At 42.9% G+C, this 23,923-nt stretch overlaps 1 protein-coding gene across 1 annotated transcript in view; it reads left to right on the top strand.

The window, feature by feature from the left end:
* LOC126252450 (solute carrier family 22 member 7-like) overlaps positions 1-23,923 on the top strand; it is a 170,676-nt gene that overhangs the window by 111,275 nt on the left and 35,478 nt on the right. Inside the window, exons 7-8 of the mRNA XM_049953344.1 lie at positions 5,646-5,860; positions 14,330-14,517. Coding sequence (XP_049809301.1) covers positions 5,646-5,860; positions 14,330-14,517 — 403 coding nt within the window. The remainder of the gene's footprint in view (positions 1-5,645; positions 5,861-14,329; positions 14,518-23,923) is intronic.

The following is a 23,923-nucleotide window of genomic DNA, read 5'->3' on the forward strand; positions in this document are numbered from 1 at the left end:
GCACCAGGCGAGGCGTCGTTTGGCATTTACCGGCGTGATGTGCGGCTCATGAGCAGCCCCTCGACCATGAAATCCAAGTTTTCTCACCTCCCGCATAACTGACATAGTACTTGCAGTGGATCCTGATGCAGTTTGGAATTCCTGTGTAATGGTCTGAATAAATGTCTGCCTATTATACATTACGATTCTTCTGAACTGTCGGCGGTCTCTGACAGTCAACAGACGAGTCCGGCCTGTACGCTTATGTGCTGTACGCGTCCCTTCACGTTTCCACTTCACTATCACATCAGAAACAGTGGACCTAGGGATTTTTAGCGGAGCGTCCCATTCTGCTCCCTCGCGATGTATAATGACTACTGAGATCGCTGATATGGAGTACCTGGCAGTAGGGGACAGCACAATGCACCTAATATGAAAAACGTATGTTTCTGGCGGTGTCCTTATACTTTTGATCGCATAGTGTAGCAAACTTAACAGAAACATTTTTAACCGAAAACTGACACGTGGAATTTCACTGCACTCATCTCCAAGCAAAACAGATGACAAGCGAAGACCCCTGGGAGGAATAAATGTATTCGTAAAACTGGAATTAACACTAATAACCAAAACTATCAAACAGGAAGATACACTCCAGACAGAAACGATACACATTACAACAATATCTGCAAACATCCAACCGAACAACATAGCCATTGATATAAGAGGTGAAATAGGAATAGGCCAGTGATAACTCAGACAAAACATGATAAACCACTAATTATTGCCGGTGACTTGAACTGCAGAATGGATATGATAAAAAAATAGTAAAAAAGTTGCAGGAAGAAGATATACAGTGTGTCCGAAAAGACTTTCCCTGATTACATAAATTGATAACTCAGGCTAGAAGTAAGATACAAATATGAAACTTGTGTCGAATTGTTTACAACTACCAAAGTTTTTTTTTTCTGTTTTAGGTTCGCAGTACGTAAGTAGTGGATGAGGTGCAGTGCCCACGAAGCCATGTTAACCAATCAGGAGAAGGCACAGTGTGTCCTGTGGTACCATGAGACACGATCACCAACCACAGTGCAGAGAAACTTCCAGACAACATGTGGAAGGAATGTCAGGAGCATTAAGGCTTGGTACGAAAAGTTCAAGAACACAGGATAGGTTGCTGACCTTCCGAGGTCTAGTCGACCAAGAACCTCAGCAGACAGGGTGGAAGCTGTAAGGCAGTCTTTTCTGCGAAGTCTGAAGAAATCGTTGCGCAGAGCCTCACGTGAATTACAGATGCCAAAAAGTTCTCTCCATGACATTTTACACAAACGTTTATTGTTTCGTGCATACAAAGTGCAAATCGTTCAGGCCTTGTTGCCCAATGACAGCACACGTCGATATGACTTTGCGGTCGCAATGCTATCAGGTATTGAGGACGATTATGGTTCTCTCAGATGAATTGCCTTTTCCGACTAAGCGACCTTTTTTGTCAGTGGAGTAGTGAATGGCCATAATGTGCGCATTTGGGGTTCACAACCCCCTGGCGAGGTCATGGAGTGCACCAGAGCAGTCCAAAGGCGAATGTTTGGTGCGCGCTATTTGCACGATCGAATTATCGGTCCATTCTTCTTCGCTGAGGCTACCATCACATCTGCAGTGTATCTGGACATGTTTCAACTGTATGCTGTTCCTCAGCTGCTTCCGTATCACCCCAATGTCTTGTTTCAGCAAGACGGTGCACCGCCTCATTGGGGTTTGGACGCCTGTGCCTATCTCGATATGACCTTTCCTGGGCGATGGATTGGTCGTGATGGGCCAACGGTTTGGCCTCCACGCTGTCCTGACATAACCCCATTAGACTTCTTTTTATGGGGTTATGTCAAGGACGAGGTCTATCGAACACGTGTACCAGATCTTGAAACCCTGCGGCAACGGATAACCACAGTCGTTGAATCGATCCCTCCAGTGATGTTGGCTAACGTGTGGACGGAAATTGAATATCGCCTAGATGTGCTACGTGCTACCAAGGGTGCTCATGTGGAAGTTTACTGATGTGTGAAAAAACTTTGATAGTTTGTAAACAATTAGACACCAGTTTCATAATTTATCTTACTTCTAGCCGAAGTTATCAATTTATGTACTCAGGGAAGGACTTTTCGGACACTCTGTATTTCCCACAACGGCAAAAGCACAATTGCCATTGAATTCATAAGGTGACCAACCACAGCAATAAATACCACTCTGGACTGAAAACCACAGACCACTTCGGAAATGAACTTGTTCTGGAAATAAAAATCCAATGAAAATGGCGAAAAACACAAGAAAAAGAGGAACAGGTATTTTCGAGAACAATAGACATCAGGAAATTGAAAGCAAAGTCAGATGATATAAAACAAATTGAAGTGCTAATAGACAATTCACGACCAGAGGAAGCAACAGTAGTGATAGAAGAACTAGTAAGGCAAGCCTCCAATCTCAGGTGCAAATGGACGAAAACTCACTGCGCAGAGAACCCTACGCTCCTCAGGACTTACGTTGAAAAACGAAATATCTATAACAAAACTCTAAAAGAAAAGAAGAAAGAATTCTGGGAAGAGAAGGAAAGTAACTAGGGGAAGAAGCCACAAGAGGCCTATATATTACACTGCGCCATAGAATACAAGCCGAAACATATTACATCGATATGAAAAAAGTGGGAAAATAATGAACAAGGTAGGATTAAAAGGCAGAGAGAGGGCAGACAGGAGACAATTCCACAAACAATTACGGAATGGGTCCCACTGGCCACAGAAGAGCTTAAGTGTGCCATTAACAGTACCAAGAACAAAATATCTGCAGGACCTGACAGTCTCTACAGCAAATAATGCCAAAATACTAACGCCAATATAGACAAAGCTCTACAGTAAGTGCATAGAAACAGCTTCCCTTCAAAAACAATTCAATAACGAAAGTGTTATATCAAGTGAAAGGAGACCCCAAGGACGCTAGCAAATACAGGGTGATTTTTTCCACCGAGTACAAACTCTCGGGACTGATCGATGAAGGTATACGGAATAAAAAAGGTCTAATGTACTTACGTCCGGAAATGCGTGGTTTCCATGCTAGAGACCATTTATTCTGTTAAAAAGGCCGCGGTATAATAGGCGCTGTACCATGCAGCCAGAGTTACAGCATGTGTTGAAAATGTTTTCCATATGCCTCAATTGTTGTTACCATACCATGGGGGTTCTGCATACTATCCCATAGTTGACTGTTATGAAAGATGAAGATACTACTCCACGAAAAGGTGACCTCATCTGTGAATGCAATGGATGACACAAATCCTGGAATTGTGGCTGCCTTGTGAAGAAAACGGTGACAGAACTGCTACCGACGCGATAAATCTGTAGCTAGTAAGCCCTGCGCACGATGTTAAGTGATAAGGGTAGTAACAATTGTCATGGAGAATGTTTCACAAGGTCGTCTGGCTTACTCTGAACTGGCGGATCAACTGCCTGGTACTGACACGGCGGCCGCATTCCGCTGTGTTAATCACATTTTCCTCCAAGTCTGGTGTCCGAACATTTCGGGTACGTCCTTCATGATTTCCTGCTTGCTGAAACGACCCTGTCTCACACAAATGACGAAACACTGTTGCAAACACTGAATGCTGCGGTTTCTGTGGTTGTTGTCGGCGTGTATAGGTCTCCTAATACAACCTTGCTCCCCGTTACCTTTTGCCATGCCCCTTTCCGTAAGTAAACACCATGTCAACAAGCTCCCGATTCGAATGCGAAACCATTGCGTATAACACTGCATCACACCCATTACAAGGTGAGTCAGCAAGAGGCGTAAATCGGACACAATACCAATTACTATGGCAGGAGGGGGCTCTAGGGCATGACGTATGAGGAACAGTACCACACTGTAGGAGGAAATTATGCATACTGTAATTGTGGCTGCCTGGTACAGCGAGTATTAGAGCGCTGTCTCTGTAACAAAGTATGACTGAATAAATGCTCTCTAGCATGTAAACCAAGCATTTCCGGACATAAGTTCATTAGACCGGTTTTGTTCCTTATACTCTCATCGATCAATCACTAGAGTTTGTACACGGTGGAACAAATCACCCTCTTCAGAGGCATAACACGAGAAGACTTATCTTTCAAGGTATTCAGAAAAATAATAACGGAAATAATAAAAGAAACAATCGGCGAACACCTCCCCAAATACAAATGGCATTCAAGAAAGGAAGATCAATTCAGACCGGAACAGAACTCCAGAACTGCTGCTAAGAGCATATGGGAAGCTCTTGAAGACAGAGAGGATTTTTTGTAGTATTCATAGACTTCACAAAAGCCCTTTACTTTACAACAAAAAAGTTAGTGACAAAAAAACGAGAGAAAATCTTAAATGAAAGAAACATATGGCCATGAATCATCAGCACGATACAGCGATGGAAAGAAATAAGGATCTCACACAGCCTCTCTCTATCAGAGCCGTTATTCCAATCAAACGGGGTACTTCAGGGAGACCCACTGGGTCTTTTGTTATTTATCGTTGCAGTGGAAGAAATTTTAGAATACCTCCAAGGGAAGGCGTTATCTCAAACGAATTTGCAGACTATATTGTAATAGGCTTCATACCAGAGAGAAAATTGAAACTCGCACCAGACTTCAAGTACTTAGGGATCACGATACAAGCAAGTGCGAAATGTTTCACAAAACATGTAAAAGAGAAAGCAGCGCAAACAATAATGGCTATCAGTGAAATAGATCACATTAGATCCCTCTGCCAACAGACAACAATGGCACTATTCAGAGCCAAAATCTCCCCAATACTGACATACAACATAGAAATCATCGGACCACATCTCACAGTGAAAAACCTAACGACACTATAAACAGTAAAGGCGACCTATACGAAGAAAGCAATTGGTGTATCCAAAACAACACGATTCAGACTTGTATACCTGTTGCAATTGTCAACGGACCTTTACCCGTTCCAATCCCCTTCCTATGGTGATAGTATCGTAACGCTGAACTAGCACATTCCCCATTCTGATAATACAGCTTCACTAAAAGCACCTTTTCAGGTAACGTCAACATGCTGCGACTGTTGGCGCATCTGATTCTCTCTCTCATTACAGCTCCTTTTATACACGATTATCATGCGCAGTCACTGACGTTTTGCTGTCCAGCGCCATCTGTCGGACATTTTGTGAACTTTGGTTTTTTTTGTTCTAATAAAACCCTATGTCATTCCAAGCACGTGTGTCAATTTTTACCTCTCTATCTACATTATTCCGTGGTTTATTAAGTTTTCAAATTTATACTGACTTTTTGATCACCCGGTATATTTAAAGCAAACCTCATTTGCATCCTCATATTGGCACTGCTGGGACCACTCCTATGCGACTGGTGCAAAGTTGGAATAGACATCATCTTGCACGTGTAACAACATGCCTACCAACTTTAGTTTATGTCGCACAACTCCTTCTTGGTGTTGCTATTTTTTTCCGTCAGCGCAGAAAATCCGTCATTAGCGAAAATCTGAAAAGCTGTCTCGATTAATTATATACTACGTTTCTCCGTTACTTGTATACATAGTCCTCTATAGGAATTAAATACTGTTTTCTTTATATCGTCCATAGACGTATAAGAATACGAAACTGTGCTGTGTGTCTACAGGTGCATAGCATGGGTGACGATGTTTTCGCTGGTGCTGAGCGTAGGCATCATCAGTGTGAACCCGCTGGTGACGGTGTCTGCGCAGTGCGGCGCGCAGGTGGCGTCCCTGTTGCTGGTGCACTACTGCGGCACCCGCTTCGGCCGCCGCTGGTCCGGCGTCGGCTGTCTGGCGCTAGTCAGCCTGCTAGGATTGCTCGGCGTTGTGCTGCTCACAGGTAAAGAGCCGCGGGGGCGCCCAAGGCACACCCACTCTTGTCTGTTGCAGCTGCCGCAGTTGCCATACACTGGAAACCTCACACTTTCCACACTCAAATGCGCCCTTCAGTATTGGGACTTTTTGTTGTTGTGGTCTTCAGTCCTGAGACTGGTTTGATACAGCTCTCCATTCTACTCTATCCTGTGGAAGCCTTTTCATCTCCCAGTACCTACTGCAACCTACATCCTTCTGAATCTGCTTAGTGTATTCATCTCTTGGTCTCCCTCTACGATTTTTACCCTCCACGCTGCCCTCCAATACTAAATTGGTGATCCCTTGGTGACTCAGAACATGTCCTACCAACCGATCCCTTCTTCTAGTCAAGTTGTGCCACAAACTCCTCTTCTCCCCAATTCTATTCGATAAACTCCTCTTCTCCCCAATTCTATTCGATACCTCCTCATTAGTTATGTGATCTACCCATCTAATCTTCAGCATTCTTCTGTGACACCACATTTCGAAAGCTTCTATTCTCTTCTTGTCTAAACTATTTATCGTCCACGTTTCACTTCCATGCATGGCTACACTCCATACTAATACTTTCAGAAACTAATTCCTGACACTTAAATCTACACTCGATGTTAACAAATTTCTCTTCTTCAGAAACGATTTCCTTGCCATTGCCACTCTACATTTTATATCCTCTCTACTTCGACCATCATCAGTTATTTTGCTCCGCAAATAGTAAAACCCCTTTACTACTTTAAGTGTCTCATTTTCTAATCTAATTCCCTCAGCATCACACGACTTAATTCGACTATATTCCATTATCCTCGTTTTGCTTTTGTTGATGTTCATCTTATATCCTCCTTTCAAGACACTATCCATTCCGTTCAACTGCTCTTACAGGTCATTTGCTGTCTCTGGCAGAATTACAATATCATCGGCCAACCTCAAAGTTTTTATTTCTTCTCCGTGTATTTTCATTCCTACTCCAAATTTTTCTTTTGTTTCCTTTACTACTTGCTCAATATACAGATTGAATAACATCGGGGATAGGCTACAACCCTGTCTCACTCCATTCCCAACCACTGCTTCCCTTTCATGTCCCTCGACTCTTATAACTGCCATCTGGTTTCTGTACAAATTGTAAATAGCCTTTCGCTCCCTGTACTTTACCCCTGCCCATTCAGAATTTGAAAGAGAGTATTCCAGTCAACATTGTCAAAAGCTTTCTCTAAGTCTACAAATGCTAGAAACGTAGGTTTGCCTTTCCTTAATCTAGTTTCTAAGTCGTAGGGTCACTATTGCCTCACGTGTTCCGATATTTCCACGGAAACCAAACTGATCTTCCCCGAGGTTGGCTTCTACCAGTTTTCCCATTCGTCTGTAAAGAATTCGCGTTAGTATTTTGTAGCCGTGACTTATTAAACTGATAGTTCGGTAATTTTCATATCTGTCAAAACCTGCTTTCTTTGGGATTGGAATTATTATATTCTTCTTGAAGTCTGAGGGTATTTCGCCTGTCTCATACACCTTGATAACCAGATGGTAGAATTTTGTCAGGACTGGCTCTCTCAAGGATGTCAGTAGTTCTAATGGAATATTGTCTACTCCCGGGGCCTTGTTTCGACTCAGGTCTTTCAGTGCTCTGTCAAAATCTTCACGCACTATCATATCTTCATCTACATCCTCTTCCACTTCCATTGGGACTAACAATACTTTATCAGCCAAGTTAGAGCATTGGCAACTCTGCACTTTAACCATTGATCCAAATTAAAAAGAACAGAAGTCGTAAAAATTCTTCATCGACAGCACAAATATTTGTCTTTATTGTTACCCATAGCCATAGACATGTGGTCTCAAAGACCCGTAGGAACGTGCAGACAAGCACAATTTGTTTCCGAAGAAGCGCACCTCCTTCAGGTTCTCAGTAGCTGTGGAATCGGCAAGTCTGGGCATGCCCTTATTGTTGGAACGTACGCCGTTCTGTTAGTTTTAAATTCAGTCTACGCTAAATACTCGAGCCAGTCTCGCAGACCATATATCTGTGGTTGTGTACCTTTCTCTGTTCTAGCAAATTCTTGTTTCTTTTTCGATAGCACGGACGTTATTGTCATTGATGATACGATATTTTCTGAAATAATCGGGCAAAACTTAGAGGACGATATCAACAACTGTGATGCAAATAAGGACATTGGTAGTGATTTTCATACTGCTATAAATGATTGTGTATTTAATTTTTTATATTATTCATATGTATATGAGTTTTTTAAACGTGTTAGCCGTTAGCACAGAGCACTTTAATACACTACTGGCCATTAAAACTGCTACACCAACAAGAAATGCAGATGATAAACCGGTATTCATTGGACAAATATATTACACTAGAACTGAAATGTGATTACACTTTCATGCAATTTAGGTGCATAGATCCTGAGAAATCAGTACCCGGAACAACTACATCTGGTCGTAATAACGGCCTTGATATGCCTGGGCATTGAGTCAAACAGAGCTTGGATGGCGTGTACAGGTACAGCTGCCCATGCAGCTTCAACACGATGCCACAGTTCATCTAGAGTAGTGACTAGCGTATTGTGACGAGCCAGTTGCTCTGCCACCATTGATCAGACGTTTTCAATTGGTGAGAGATCTGGAGAATGTGCTGGCCACGGCAGCAGTCGAACATTTTCTGTATCCAGAAAGGCCCGTACAGGACCTGCAACATGCGGTCGTGCATTATCCTGCTCAAATGTAGGGTTTCGCAGGGATCGAATGAAGGGTAGAGCCACGGGTTGTAACACATCTGAAACGTAACGTCCACTGTTCCAAGTGCTGTCAATGTGAACAAGAGGTGACCGAGATGTGTAACCAATGGCACGCCTACCATCACGCCGGGTGATACGCCAGTATGGCGATGACGAATACACGCTTCCTATGTGCGTTCACCACGATGTCGCCAAATACGGATGCGACCATCATGATGCTGTAAACAGAACCTGTATTCACCCGAAAAAATGACGTTTTGCCATTCCTGCACCCAGGCTCGTCGTTGAGTACACCATCGCAGGCGCTCCTGTCTGTGATGCAGCGTCAAGGGTAACAGCAGCCATGGTCTCCGAGCTGATAGTCCATGCTCCTGCACACGTCGTCGAACTGTTCGTGCAGATGGTTGTTGTCTTGCAAACGTCCCCATCTGTTGACTTAGGGATCGAGACGTGGCTGCACGATCCGTTACAGCCATCCGGATAAGATGCCTGTCATCTCGACTATTAGTGATACGAGGCCGTTGGGATCCAGCACGGCGTTCCGCATTACCCTCCTGAACCCACTGATTCCATATTCTGCCAACAGTCATTGGATCTCGAACAAAGCGAGCAGCAATGTCGCGATATGATAAACCGCAATCGCTAAAGGCTGAAATCCGACATTTATCAACGTCGGAAACGTGATGGTACGCATTTCTCCTCATTACACGAGGCATCACAATAACCTTTCACCACGCAACGCCGGTCAACTGCTGTTTGTGTATGACAAATCGGTTGGAAACATTCCTCATGTCAGCATGTTGTAGGTGCCGCCTCCGGCACGAACCTTGTGTGAATGTTCCGAAAAGCTAATCGTTTGCATATCATAGCATCTTCTTCCTGTCGGTTAAATTTCGCGTCTGTAGCACGTCTTCTTCCTGGTGTAGCAATTTTAATGGCCAGTAGTGTACTTAATAAATATTCAAGTTTAATTATAAAAATGATTTTATAAGTATGTTTTAAATATTTTCTTCTGATTTTGATAAATATTTTTCAATTACAAACAAGTCTTATTTTATCATATAGCTTCCTGTGTTGCTATTTTTTTTAAATTAAAAAATGTAATTTTTTTGTGCTGGATTATAGATCTTGAACTGTAGGGTCTATGAGACCACAAGTCTGTGGTTGCGTTACTGAATACGATATCTGGCATTAGACGATAACCATAGCATTTCCGCCAACTACGTATACTGATTGGAGGAGGAGGATATAGTGTTTAACGTCCCGTCGACAACGAGGTCATTAGAGACGGAGCGCAAGCTCGGGTGAGGGAAGGATGGGGAAGGAAATGGGCCGTGCCCTTTCAAAGGAACCATCCCGGCATTTGCCTGAAGCGATTTAGGGAAATCACGGAAAACCTAAATCAGGATGGCCGGAGACGGGATTGAACCGTCGTCCTTCCGAATGCGAGTCCAGTGTGCTAACCACTGCGCCACCTCGCTCGGTATACTGATTGTATTAGCTTGTTATTGTATTACGAAATACAGTGACAGTAAGTAATTTTGGCTGACGAAGACTTTTTTAGCCGCCGTGAACCCGTTTGTGTCCAAGTTTTTCAAGCTACACTTTGTGATCAAAACTATCCGAACACCTAGCTGAAAATGACTTACAAGTTTGTGGCGTCCTCCATCGGTAATGCTGGAACTCAATATAGTGTTGGCCTAACCTTAGCCTTGATGACAGCTTCCAATCTCGCAGGCATACGTTCAATCAAGTGCTGGAAGGTTTCTTGGGGAATGGCAGCCCATTCTTCGCAGAGTGCTGCACTGAGCAGAGGTATCGATGTTGGTCGGTGAGACCTGGCAGGACGTCGGCGTTCAAAAACATCCCAAAGGTGTTCTATAGGATTTAGGTCAGGATTTTGTGCCGAATAGTGCATTAAAGGGATGTTATTGTCGTGCAACCACTCCGCCATATTCCGTGCATTATGAACAAGTGCTCGATCGTGTTGAAAGATGCCATCGCCATCCCCGAATTTGATATTCAACAGTGGGAAGCAAGTAAGTGCTTAAAATATAAATTTAGGCCTGTGCTGTGATAGTGACACGCAAAAAAACATCGGTTGCTAGCCCCCTCCATGAAAAATACGACCACACCATAACACCACCTCCTCCGAATTTCACTTTTGGCACTACACACGCTGGCAGATGACGTTCACCGAGCATTCGCCATACCCACACCCTGCCATCGGATCGCCACATTGTGTACCATGATTCGTCACAACTCACAACGTTTTTCCACTGTTCAATCGTCCAATGTTTACGCTCCTTACACCAAGCGAGGAGTCGTGTGGCTTTCACCGGCGTGATGTGTGGCTTATGAGCAGCTGCTCGACCATGAAACCCAAATTTTCTCACCTTCCGCCTAACTGTCATAATACTTGCAGTGGATCCTGATGCAGTTTGGGATTACTGTGTGATTGGCTTTGGCTCTGAGTACTATGCGACTTAACTTCTGAGGTCATCAGTCGCCTAGAACTTAGAACTAATTAAACCTAACCTAAGGACAGCACACACATCCATGCCCGAGGCAGGATTCGAACCTGCGACCGTAGCGGTCACGCGGTTCCAGACTGAAGCGCCTTTAACCGCACGGCCACACCGGCCGGCTTACTGTGTGATTGTCTGGATATATATCTGCCTATTACATATTACGACCCTGTTCAACTATCGGCGGTCTATATCAGTCAACAGACGAGGTCGGCCTGTACGCTTTTGTGTTGTGGTAATGACTACTGAGGTCGCTGATATGGAGTACCTGGCAGTAGGTGGCAGCACAATGCACCTAATATGAAAAATATTTGTGTTTGGCGGTGTCCGGATATTTTTGATCACAAGTGTATGTGGTAAATTAACAATCTGTGGTGAATGATGGGTGTCACATTGAGGTAATAGCAGCTGAATAAAAAATGCCACAGTTTCATTTATTTCAGCACAAACTAAACGAAATGTATGAACTGTAATTTATGGACCAGAAACTGGCGTTCGGCCGAGGGCTAGGATTAGTATTCCCAAGTGTCGTCAGGCCCTGATTGCACGAGTGTAATTCCAGGAAAGCTACCGGATTCAGTTCGTTATGCCAGCTAGTCACACACACAACGTGACAGACCAGGTGCTTGTAATTAAAGTATAGGTACTCACAGAGGTCCGATGTGGACAATAATCATTGCATGGCAGTGAAGCTGGTCGTTTTTGGAGCATCACCTACGACCAGTTTTATGAAAGAAGCGGCGACACTTTCTGCGCCACCCACCCATCATTTTGCACGACAATGCGCGGGCGCATAAAGCGCAAACTGTGGCTGCTCTGTTCGGTCGATAGGACTGGGAAGTACTGTACCATCCACCATACTCCCCGCACTTAAGTCCTTGTGACTTCTATTTGATTCCGAAGACGAAGGAACGACTTCGTGGCATTCACTTCAGAACTGTTGCAGAGATTCGATACGCAGTAGACCGCTCCATTCACACCATCAACAGAACAGGCTCTGCTAAAGGTATGCTACGCCTTCCACATCGCTGGCAACGGGTTCTACACAACGCTAGTGACTACTTTGAAGGACAGTAACAGTTGAAAACATGTAACTCTTTTCTACCGGTTGTGAATAAATAGTTTCCACTATTTAAGCTCCAACCCTCGTATTAACGATCGGAATGTGATGGTTACGAAATGCAATGTTGCTGCGGAACTTTATGAGTATGGTTTATTACTGGTCTTTGTTAATACAATCCAACAGTGAAACTTTCTGCAGTGAAATGATACTGAACTATCGAAATGCAAAGCTTTAAACGTAATGTGGAATGATCCCTAGCAACCGTGAATGAAAACTTAGTAGCTGCAATTCGGTCACACAAAAATGATTCCTATTTTATTGCTATAATACGTGAAATTCATACACTAAAACCAGTATTGCACAGCTTACTGTCTTCTTACCTGTTTTGTGAAATTTTATTACTTTAAACTGAAAAAGGTAATTTGTTACCTGTTCCTTGAATTTAATAATTAATGATTCAAACATGAGAAGTCAAATCGGTCTCTGGATAACATCTTACTCAACAACCCGCTCTCCAGCAATCAAGACTTAGAAGGTTAACTGTTGTATTGGACAATTACGTGCAGTTACTGATCCTACTTTGAAATTATACAGAATAAACTAAATGTTCTTTGCTTCCTAAATACACCAAACAATGGTTCGTCATGACTGAAATTAATCTTTACCTGCGCAACAAATATCTGTTCTGTTTTGTGATAGCATCACTAATAAACACTACACGTGGAACTGGAAAGAATCATGCTTTTGTGCACTGCGCTGCTAAGGAAAGCCCATTAAATGAATCACGCTGAAATTCAATACTGATAAAATGGATAACGGTGCAGTGAAATTCTTGTAACAGTGGTCAAGCTAAGTAAGTTTCTAATCATCACGTCTGGGATAAAATAAACCAGAACCTATTTCATGCTAACTATTATATTTTAACAAAGAAAACATGGGTGGTTAAAGAGTGTATGACGATCACTTGGATACAAGCATGATTAGAAAAAGCCGTTTCGTGTATTTCTTACATTTTGTTAAGAAGAGAATAGTTAAGTCCCTTGATCCAGTCAGTTTAAATAATGACACAACAGTTTTCTGAACACAATTGTGGTAGCTGTTAGATAACTACCAATACAAAGATTGACCAATCATGAATTCAGCACCCACTTGAAAAAGGTCGACACGAACAATCTGCCCCAAAGCATGCAACGTGAATATTAGCGATCGTCGCAAATGGAGAAGTTGTTATGCATGTTATGTTGCTCAGCGTCCCGAAAACCAGCCTCCTCACATTTTAATCGCTAACAGTAAAAATAACGTGCTCGGCCGATAGGAAACAAGTGATGACATCTGCACGTAACATTAACTCTGGTTACCAACGAGATTTACTCAGTCTATATTTTCAGTTCAAAAAGTCTGCATTTGAAAGGGTGGCTATACGTCCCTATATGTCCGCCATGTTTGAGGCAAACTGAAATGCCATGTTTTCTGAGGAGCTGTCAGCTAGTATCCCACACTGACGGACCCTGACGCACATTGATTTTCTACAGGCTCTCGTTATTTAAACTGCAGAAGTGTTTTCAAAAGGCAAGCAGATAAAATTTTCTAAGGGGTTTGGCGTACTATCTGATACCTTTATCCCAGAAAAAAATGGCAGTTCTGTTTGTCTCTAGCATAGCGAACGTACAGATATTTCATTAAATTTAAATTCATTGTTTCATGTACAAAACTCCCTCTGGCAGAGATCACAAAACTACAGCCACCTCTCATCATACACGCACCTACTATACGATGTGCATCAGCTTAAAAGGGCACTACATCTTAAAATTACACAACTTCCTTCAGGTCAGAATATGGAGAAAATGTAATTCTGGAGTTTTTAACCGTTTCAATCCCTTACAGTATCCATAAGCCGCATTCATAATGCCAACTCGGCCGATATTATGTGACCACCCCAATGTTCACGGTAATGCTTTGTTCTCGATAACGTCAAATCTAAGTGACTTAGCTCAGTTGTCCATTAATTAAGTATTCATTAGCAGCCACAGAGTAAACTTCATTTAGATTTTTTGGTTCTTGTGTTGTTTCAATTACGTTTCTAACAAAGTTATTTTATCCAAGCAACCCATGTGTTTCTACTTTGGCAGCTGATGTACCAAGCATCGCCATGGTGGTAGTAGTGATGGCTATGCAGTTCTTCTCGACTGCCGCTGGAAGTGTCACCACCCTGCAGAGCATCGAGGTGCACCCCACGTGTCTGCGCCAGATCACCGCCAGCGTCGAGTACGCACTCGCTGGCATTTGCTTGTCACTTGTTCCATACATCGTCTTCCAGGTAGGTTGTATCAGTGTGCAAGCCTATTACGCTGAATTCTTTAAAAATTTAAATGAGATCTAGAAAGCAATTTCGAGAAAGTGCTGAACCATCCAGTCACTGGTGACGAAATTTTGATGGTTTGCTGCATCACAATGTATCTCCTAGTTTCCCCAAATAAATTTTGAAATGGGATTGACAAAGAAAAGATGTTGACTGTACCGTGAAAAACATACAATGGTGTCGAAAATTTTGCAAGGTAAGCAAGTGATAGTAAAGTAGAAACAATGTAAAGAATACAGAACGTAAACAACTGCGACATGCATGCCTTCCTAAGAGAGAGTCTCCATTCCTTCCAAGCTATTTATGTGAGTGTAGACCAGATATGGCTCAAATTCAAAGATACAGTATCGACAGAAATAGATACATTCATACCGCACAAGTTAATAAGAGACGGGACTGATCCGCCATGGTACACAAAACACGTCAGAACACTGTTGCAGAAACTACGAAAAAAGCATGCCAAATTCAGAAAAACGAAAAATCCCCAATACTGGCTAAGTTTCACGGAAGCTCGAAATTTAGTGCGGGCGTCAATGCGAGATGCTTTTAATAGTTTCCACAATGAAACATTGTCTCAAAATATGGTAGAAAACCCAAAGAGATTCTGGTCGTATGTAAAGTACACCAGTAGCAAAAAATAGTCAATACCGTCACTGCGCGATAGCGATGGAAATGTTACCGATGATGGTGTCACTAAAGCGGAGTTATTATATACAGTCTTCCGTAATTCATTCACGAAAGAAGATGAAGTAAATATTCCAGAATACGAAACCAGAACAGCTGTTAGCAAGAGTGACATAAAAGTAGATATCTTAGGTGTTGCGAAACCATTCAAATCACTTAAGATAGGCAAGTCTTCCGGTCCAGATGGTATACCAGTCAGGTTCCTTTCAGAGTACGCAGATACAATAGCGCCTTTCTTAGCAATCATATTCAACCGCTCGCTTGACGAAAGGTCTGTTCCTGAAGACTGGATAGTAGCACAGGTCACACCAATATTCAAGAAAGGAAATAGGAGAAACCCATTGAATTACAGACCCATATCAATGACCTCAATTTGCAGTAGGATTTTGGAGCATATACTGTACTCGAACATTATGAATCGCCTTGAAGAAAGTGACGTATTGATACATAATCGACACGGGTTCAGAAAATATCGTTCTTGTGCAAGACAGCTAGCTCTTTATTCCCATGAAGTAATGAGTGCTGTCGACAAGGGATCTCAGATCGATTGCATATTCCTAGATTTCCAGAAGGCTTTTGATACCGTTCCTGACAAGCTACTATTAATAAAATGACTGGATTCGTGATTTCCTCTCAGAGAGGTCACAGTTCGTAGCGATAGACGGTAAATCATCGAGTAGAACAGAAGTGATATCTGGCGTTCTGCAAGGTAGTGTCATAGGCCCTCTGCTGTTTCCGATTTACATAAATGATCTAGGTGATAATCTGAGCAGCCCCCTTGGATTGTTTGCAGATGATGCTGTAATTTACCGTCTAGTAAAATCAACAGACGATCAATTCCAATTACAAAATGATATAGAGAGGATTTCTGTATGGTGCAAAAAGTGGCAATTGGCACTAAACAAAGAAAAGTGCGAGGTCATAAATTTTGAGTATACGATAAATGGCACAAATCTAAGGCTTGTCAATTCCACTAAATACCTAGGAATTACAATTACGAGCAACTTAAATTGGAAAGACCACATAGATAATATTGTGGGGAAGGCGAAACAAAGACTGCGCTTTGTTGTCAGAATACTTAGAAGATGCGACAACCGACGAAAGAGACAGCCTACATTACACTTGTCCGTCCTCTGCTGGAATGTTGCTGCGAGGTGTGGGATCTTTACCAGGTGAGAATGACGGAGGACATCGAAAAAGTGCAAAGAAGGGCAGTCCGTTTCGTGTTAACGCGCAATAGGGGTGAGAGTGTCACTGATATGATACGCGAGTTGGGATAGCAGTCATTGAAACAAAGGCGGTGTTCTTTGCGGCGAGATCTATTTACGAAATTTCAATCACCAACTTTCTCTTCCGAATGCGAAAATATTTTGTTGACACCCACATACGTAGCGAGAAATGATCATCATAATAAAATAAGAGAAATCAGAGCTCGAACGGAAAGATTTAAATGTTCCTTTTACCCACGCGCCATTCGAGAGTGGAATGGCAGAGAAGGAGCATAAAAATGGTCTGATGAACCCTCTGCCAGGCACTTAAGTGAGAATTGCAGAATAACCATGTAGATGTAGATGAACGGTAGACAGAAACATTCTTCGTTTCTTCGAACGTAACGGATTGACACACGCATTCTGACAACTAGTTAATGTTCTCAGTATGGGGTGTGACCACATCTAGCAGCAATACAGGTCTAACAACTGCTGTGAACCAATCTCAAGCTGAGGCGATAACGCCCATTCTTCCTGCAGCAGGTCTCCGACAACGAAAGCCACTCTACTGAGCCTTCTGCATTCCGTTTACCTCGATACAACACGTCCAGTGGACGCTGCCAGGTCAGATGTCATTTGCCGTGCAGTAATAAGTCGGTGCCGTCGCGCCCTTACTGCCAAATAACGGTTCCCTCTTTCTGATGCCACACGTGGTCGGTCCTACCCTGGTCTTCTGGGTGAAGTTCAGGTCTCTATGAACTGTCGCCACATCCGCGAAACAACACAACGATTCACGTTAAGTCATCGGGCCACCTCAGTTTGCGATTGCCCTGCTTCCATTCTTCCTGTGGCCCCTCCACCACAGAGAGTCTGGTAGGCGTCCTCTCTGTGCCATACTTCACCGTGTATGACTGTATACACAGCGATTGTGGATGTGAGACTACCCGGCAAACACAACCCTGTTTCTTGGGTGCCCTGATGTCATCATCGGCGTGGTTGTCCGTTGTTCCGGAATGCCATCTTCCGTCAAGAACACGATCGTACGAACATCTGTTGACAGTTTGTACGATCATACTCGTATCTTAAATTAGAGACTGGACAGGGAAATAGCGGTTAACTGCTTTAATTTTAGACACCAGTGTAGTAAGCATGGGGATGTCACCCGAGAGAACGTTTGGGATACGTACAGTGACCATTGGCACTTCCCGTGTGAAGAGTGTCGTTCATGTTTTAAGTGTTACTGTTTAGTGAAAGTAATAATGAAGAGAATGTGTGAGACCTACTGCCTACATTATTGAGAGCAGTACCGGCTCATAGTCTGCTCCTCTCAAACAGCAGCTTGCAGACCACTGAGCTCAGCGCCACCTGCAAGGGTGCTCACCATCAACATTGTCTTATACCCGTGTCCATGAGAAACTAACTACAGGTCCTAGATTCATCTAAGGATACCGATATACTTACTGTGTGCAACTATCTCTCCTCCATTGCCGAACAAATTGTGAGAGAGCAAGCTTGATACTTGCGCCTGAGAACCGCGACGTCAGCGGGTTTACACAAGTTAACGTGCTACCACAGCGGTCCCTAAGCACGACAGAACCAGCGGCAGTGCTGAGTGACGCAAAGCGCTGTTGTATCTAGCCATACTAACAGGAGCAGCGCCGTTTAGCTTTTAGCCGAACGGTGTTGCTAGCAAACTTTGAGTTTGTTAATGTAAAGGCCAGAACCATCGTCGGCCGCTGTGGCCGATCGGTTCTAGGTGCTTCAATCCGGAACCGCACTGCTGCTGCGGTCGCAGGTTCGAATCCTGCCTCGGACATAGATGTGTGTGATGTCCTTAGGTTAGTTAGTTTCAAGTAGTTCTAAGTCTAGGGGACTGATGTCCTCAGATCCATAGTGCTCCCATAGTGCTCAGAGCCATTTGAACCAGAAACATCCCTACCTGCCTAGCAGGGTCCCATAGTGTTCAGAGCCATTTGAACCAGAAACATCCCTACCTACCTAGCAGGAGAAAGGGAGGAAGCTGAATGTGGTTGTCCACAGGCGCCGTGGAAGGGCAGAGCCACTCGCCAGGCTGGATTAAGCCTGTAAAGCGCCTGTGGATTGGTGGGGCGGCTATAGGAAAGGAGAAATGCGACGCCACAATCCTTGTCTTTCCTATCAGCTTGGGAATTGTTGGCCGACCTGTAAACCCTCTATCTTACCTCTGTCTTGTATTAGGACACAACACTCCCGCGGTTCCACAACTTCTCGTTTGAGACTCTGTGTCCATGGTCTCTTCAGCGCTCTCCTCCACCAACACGTCTCGAAAGCGTGCTATCATACTGTTTCGCCTTCCTTAGCGTCCATGTTTCTAACGCATACATTATTGTACTCCAAAGATAGCCTTTTAAAAAGTACTTCAATAGTATTCAGGTATAGGCCGTATGATGTCCGTAACGTTCCCGAATAAGTGCTTCTTTCCTATGGGCTATTCTGTGTTTAACATCTGTAGTATTTCTGTCATCCAACGTACGTGAAGGTAGTCTTTTGTTACAAATTTTTACGCTCACGGCAGACAGCTGCCTTTCGATTCCCATCTCTGGCGTACTTGATGATTTATGTTTTCCTCTTGTTGATCTTCATCTCATGCTTCTGTATTCACACTCATCTGGTAAACTGTTTTCTGCAGCTCGTCTTCATTTCTGCCCAATAATGCAGTGTTTTCTACAAATCGGATGATTTTGAAATATTCTCCATTAATTCTTTCCCATTGCTGCTGGTTTGTGAGAATTACTTCATTAAAGTTTTTTGCAAACATTACATTATATTGGAAATAAGCCACATATCTCCCTGACACTTTTTGATATCGTAGCCTGTGGTCCATCTTTCCCTATGACAGCATTCTTATTCTTGCAGTGCTACAGAATTAGTCTTACGTTCTTGTAGTCTAATCCTGTATTCTTGAGCTGTTTATTGTTGTTAATGCTCTCGAGCGTTTGGTGTGTTCAGCCTCAAGCATTTCTCTATAATTAATCGGTAAGTGAATACAGCCTCTCTTGTTCGATGATTCCTTCGAAATTAGGAAACTTTCTCCTCCATGTGACGATCTATAATTCACGTTAATATTTTTTGGACGTGTGATACGAGGCTACTGTTCTGTACTTGCTTTTCACTGGTATTCATATCGTAAGCATGTGCTCGAAATCGGCAGGGGTGAATTTCTGCATTTATGTGCGAGGTTTTTTCCATGCGGAACAGCATGTCTTTAGTTTTTTCTCCGAAGGATTACAGTAGCTCTCCATGGAGGTTGTCAGTTGATGGAGCATTATGAACGTTCGTTCCCTGTGGAAGTCTTCCTCCAGTATTAGTGGTTCAAGTTCATCTTTATCAAACTTTTTCACGTTTTGCAGAGAGTTTTAATCCAAATACAACCAATCACATTGGTCTGGTATAGACGTCATCCATACATGATGTATTGCTTCTCCATCTGATACTACTCTGTCCTCTCTGTCTTATTTCTTCTTTTGAATTGTTTCCGAATTTTTTAGCAAGTTAACCTTTCACTGAATTTTCGTATATTCTCTTACATTTATTTTCCACTATCTTCGCGTTTTTTCTTCATCTTTCGAGTAATGCTAGCAATATGAACATCCCCCCCACAAAAAATTCAAACAAATTTAGGTAATTATTGTTAAATTTTATTAACAACACACTTTTCAGGTAGGTAGTCACGTATAAGTAGAGCTGAGAGCTTGAAAATAGCTTTTAACAGAATCTTATATAACTTTCGTTTATTGTCGTTAAAATTCATTAAAAACATACTTTTTAAAGGTGTACAGATTTACAAGAAGGATCCTGAACACGAAATTATGAACATGACATTTGTCGTGGAAAGTCACATTCAATATTAAGACTTAGATTTTTGGTTGAAATTTTACTGAAAATTTTAAAACAATTATGAAATTCGGTGCAAAAAAATCGTTAAAAATAATAATTACTTTTTTAAAAAGAATAAATATAAAGTACATGACAAGATTATAATATTTTCAGAAGATGGGCATAAAGTATCACCCATCGTAGTTTTGTGAGGGTTAATCGAATTTTTTATTGCCTATATATATCCATATTTATCTTGTGTTATTTCTTAATTCCTCCTTTCATTTATAATGGTATCTTTCATTACCTATGATTTGTACAACGCCCTTTCCTTCATTTCGAATCATCCTTTCGCTGTCTGGTACACTTCTTCATTAAACAGTGTCCATATTTCCTGTATGCCAGTTTTCCGCCATATTTTTGATTGTGTCGAAAGTATGTGTGTTGTTCTTCAGTTTAATTAAATTCCATCTCCTTGTGATGATGTGCATCTGTTTCACTCCGAGACGTAATCGGCTCTCCATCACATACTATTTTATGATCTGAATCTTTATCAGCTTCAGTGTACCTTTTATCATTTTTTGTTTTGTTCTTGTACCTGTTTCTCATTAACATGTAATCTAGTTGGCTGTAGTCATTGACACGTGGTACAGTACAAATGTGTCTTCTCCTTTTCGGCTGCTTTACGGATGGGACCATGAAATTCTACCAGTTCAGATGCTCGTTTATTCTTGACTGCGAGTCCTTATTTGCGTGCAGCGTCTAGTGTCATTTTCTGTATGTATCTTCTCCTACCACTGCGTTCAACCTTCCTAAAACTGTGATGTCTGTTTCTTGAGTTTTCATCCAGACTTCTTTGATCTGTTCGTAAGCTTATTCCGCCTGATAATACGTATGGAGTGAGGCACCATATCTCTTAGCTCTGCCTTAATTTCCAACGTGATTTTTTGTTTACTGCATCGTCACATACATATTACGATTCAGGTTACTGTATTTTTCATTATAAGATCAACTCCTTGACTGTCGCTGCAAGATGGCAGGCCCTCTGGCCTCTTCATATACTTATTCAGGGCCACCAACCCAGACTACCTTGCGTTTCTAACACTGAATTGGCATATATGTAAATTAATGTTATCTCACTACTGTATTACACTGACATGCGAAGTAGGTAATCAGATGCTATGTATCGGCATGAACATGATCGGGAGTAGGTTGCATGAGTATCAGAGTTCTGTTCATTTCGTGTAGGAGACGAGCGGGAACTTTTGGGCCGTGAGGAGGTAAGCCGCCGCTCACGATAGCAGTGAATGGTCAGCAGGGATCAGTGTCAAGGGTGAGGGGGGAGGGGGGAAGGGGTTAGCATACAGCACTGGGATTTTCGGGCAAAATCCCGACTCCCGACCAGTGGCTCTCGGCTATCTCTTTTGATGGATCTCAGGGGCCACAGCGACGGACACTCGTTATTTTTAAAACGGCTGTGGGCAGTTTTCTTGTGAAGACCTCATGTTTGGGGCAAGAATTCGCCAGCGTGGTGTCATGGCTGTGCAGTTGCTTGGGACGTTTTGGAGAAATGGTCACCGAGCCCCACGGGATAGTAGTGGGACGAGGTTGGTAACGCCCCACTCACCATTGTTGCCAAATTTATTCAAGATGGCAGCACTGATGTCATCCAAGAAGGCGGCATGTAGACTTGGCAACAGTGCATGACGTCATCCAAGATGGCGGCTTTTGGCGGGAAAATAGGTCATTGGACTATGTCCACTAACCTAACCCTCCAGAAGAAATTGGCGCGAAATTCAAATTCCAACAAGATAATGCCTGCAAAACCGTACTTGTCTTTATTATTATTGATTATTATTCATTATCATTTATGATCATTTTTTATTATTTATTATTATTCATTATCATTTATTATCTTTTATTATTATTAATTATTATTATTATTGGCCTACTCCACTAGAAAATTGCGACAAATTCAAATTCCAACACGATAATACGTCGAAAACTGTACTTCTGTTTATTATTATTATCATTTACTATCATTTATTATTTATTCAAGATGTCCGATTTTGGTGGGAAGAAAGCCATTTGTGTTACATCCATAACAAAAAATCTCTCACAAGTTGAAATTCCAAAACCATAACCGATCACACATACGAAATAGTCTACATCCTACGAACTTTGACTGTCACTTATCTTTTTTCACTGCTAACCTATCAAAATCGCGTCAAAAAATGAACTGCACTTGTACTAAAGTAATTCACAACCTCTGATTTTGCAAGGAAAATGGACTGAAGTCTTTATTTCAAGCAGTACAGTCATCGCTTGTTGTCCAACAGACTTAGTACACATCTTAGAGATCGCAGTCCAGTCGCCACGAGGCCCCCAGTCCAACTGAATTAGTTCATATGGTCGCTGCCGACCTGCGCCGGCACGCGCGCCACCGGCAAGCGGGTGGTCGCCTCACGTGACGGCCATTGGCTGCAATCCTCGCACACCACCGGTCTAGCGGCCACTCACATCACAGCTTACTGGCGCCGACTCACTTCGCAGGCCCGCGCTGGTCCAGCGATGTAAACATATTTTCGTGGACAGTGGAGTCTGCCCCCACTGACAAGTTGGCGCCGACGTTCAAACCTGTCGATGCCGACCGTTCGCTATTCACCATGCGTCTTTGTGCGACCAAGAACGCCTCTCCACACTTCGGGCGACAAGGTTTGCTCGAGAGTGGAATCCGCCATGACTGTACAACAGCACGTTTGGTCGCTACGAGACCCCTCGCTAAGTGTATTGACTCTCTCTATATAGTACACGCGCCGCGCTGCCGCCCCGCAGACGTCCGACCACTTACGTCACACAACCTCGATCGCCCTCTCCATACACGCGACAGATATAGTCTTCTGTAAATATGCTAACACCCACATCGCGCATCTAACCTATACAGAGACATACAGAAAGCAGAGCAAACGCTCTCCGAATGTGGAAGTGACTTGATACAGTCGAGTGCAGTGCTATATTACACGTCCTGGTCAACGCATTTGGGCTAGGTGGTGGCACCTGCACTACATTTACAATCAATTTTAGAACATTGAACGAGATGTTATGTCATGATCGCATATATAGAACTGACCTCAAATCGATGGAATTGCGAAAAGTGACCAGGGAATAAGTATATATCGACCGAATATAGAACCTAATGCGGTGAACTTGAGGAAGTAATTTGCTACCTTCTGGTTCGCACCAAACAATTTGTATATTGGACCAAGTATGCTGCAACAGGAGAAATCCTGGAAAACGTGGACATCGAAACGAAGGCAATAATGGAGGGGGTCAATTTTTTTCCCATTGTGGCTGCATTATAGTGTCTGTCTATTGAGGTACCAGTGATTACAGATGCATCAGTCACGTGACGTAGCTTGCGTTCTACTCGTATACAGCTACGTGTTCCGAATGTATTTTAAAGCACTGTCTACTTGCGATCATTAACGGTAAACCTGTTGGTCATCAGAGGACTTCCTTCTCATGTGGGAGGAAACTTGACACACTTGTCTAAAAGAGCTTTCATTTATGCAATCGCTCCTGTCGCATCTTTGGTGTAAAATCGAGACTTCAGGGTC

Source organism: Schistocerca nitens, chromosome 4 (assembly GCF_023898315.1).
Source record: "Schistocerca nitens isolate TAMUIC-IGC-003100 chromosome 4, iqSchNite1.1, whole genome shotgun sequence".
NCBI lineage: Eukaryota > Metazoa > Arthropoda > Insecta > Orthoptera > Acrididae > Schistocerca > Schistocerca nitens.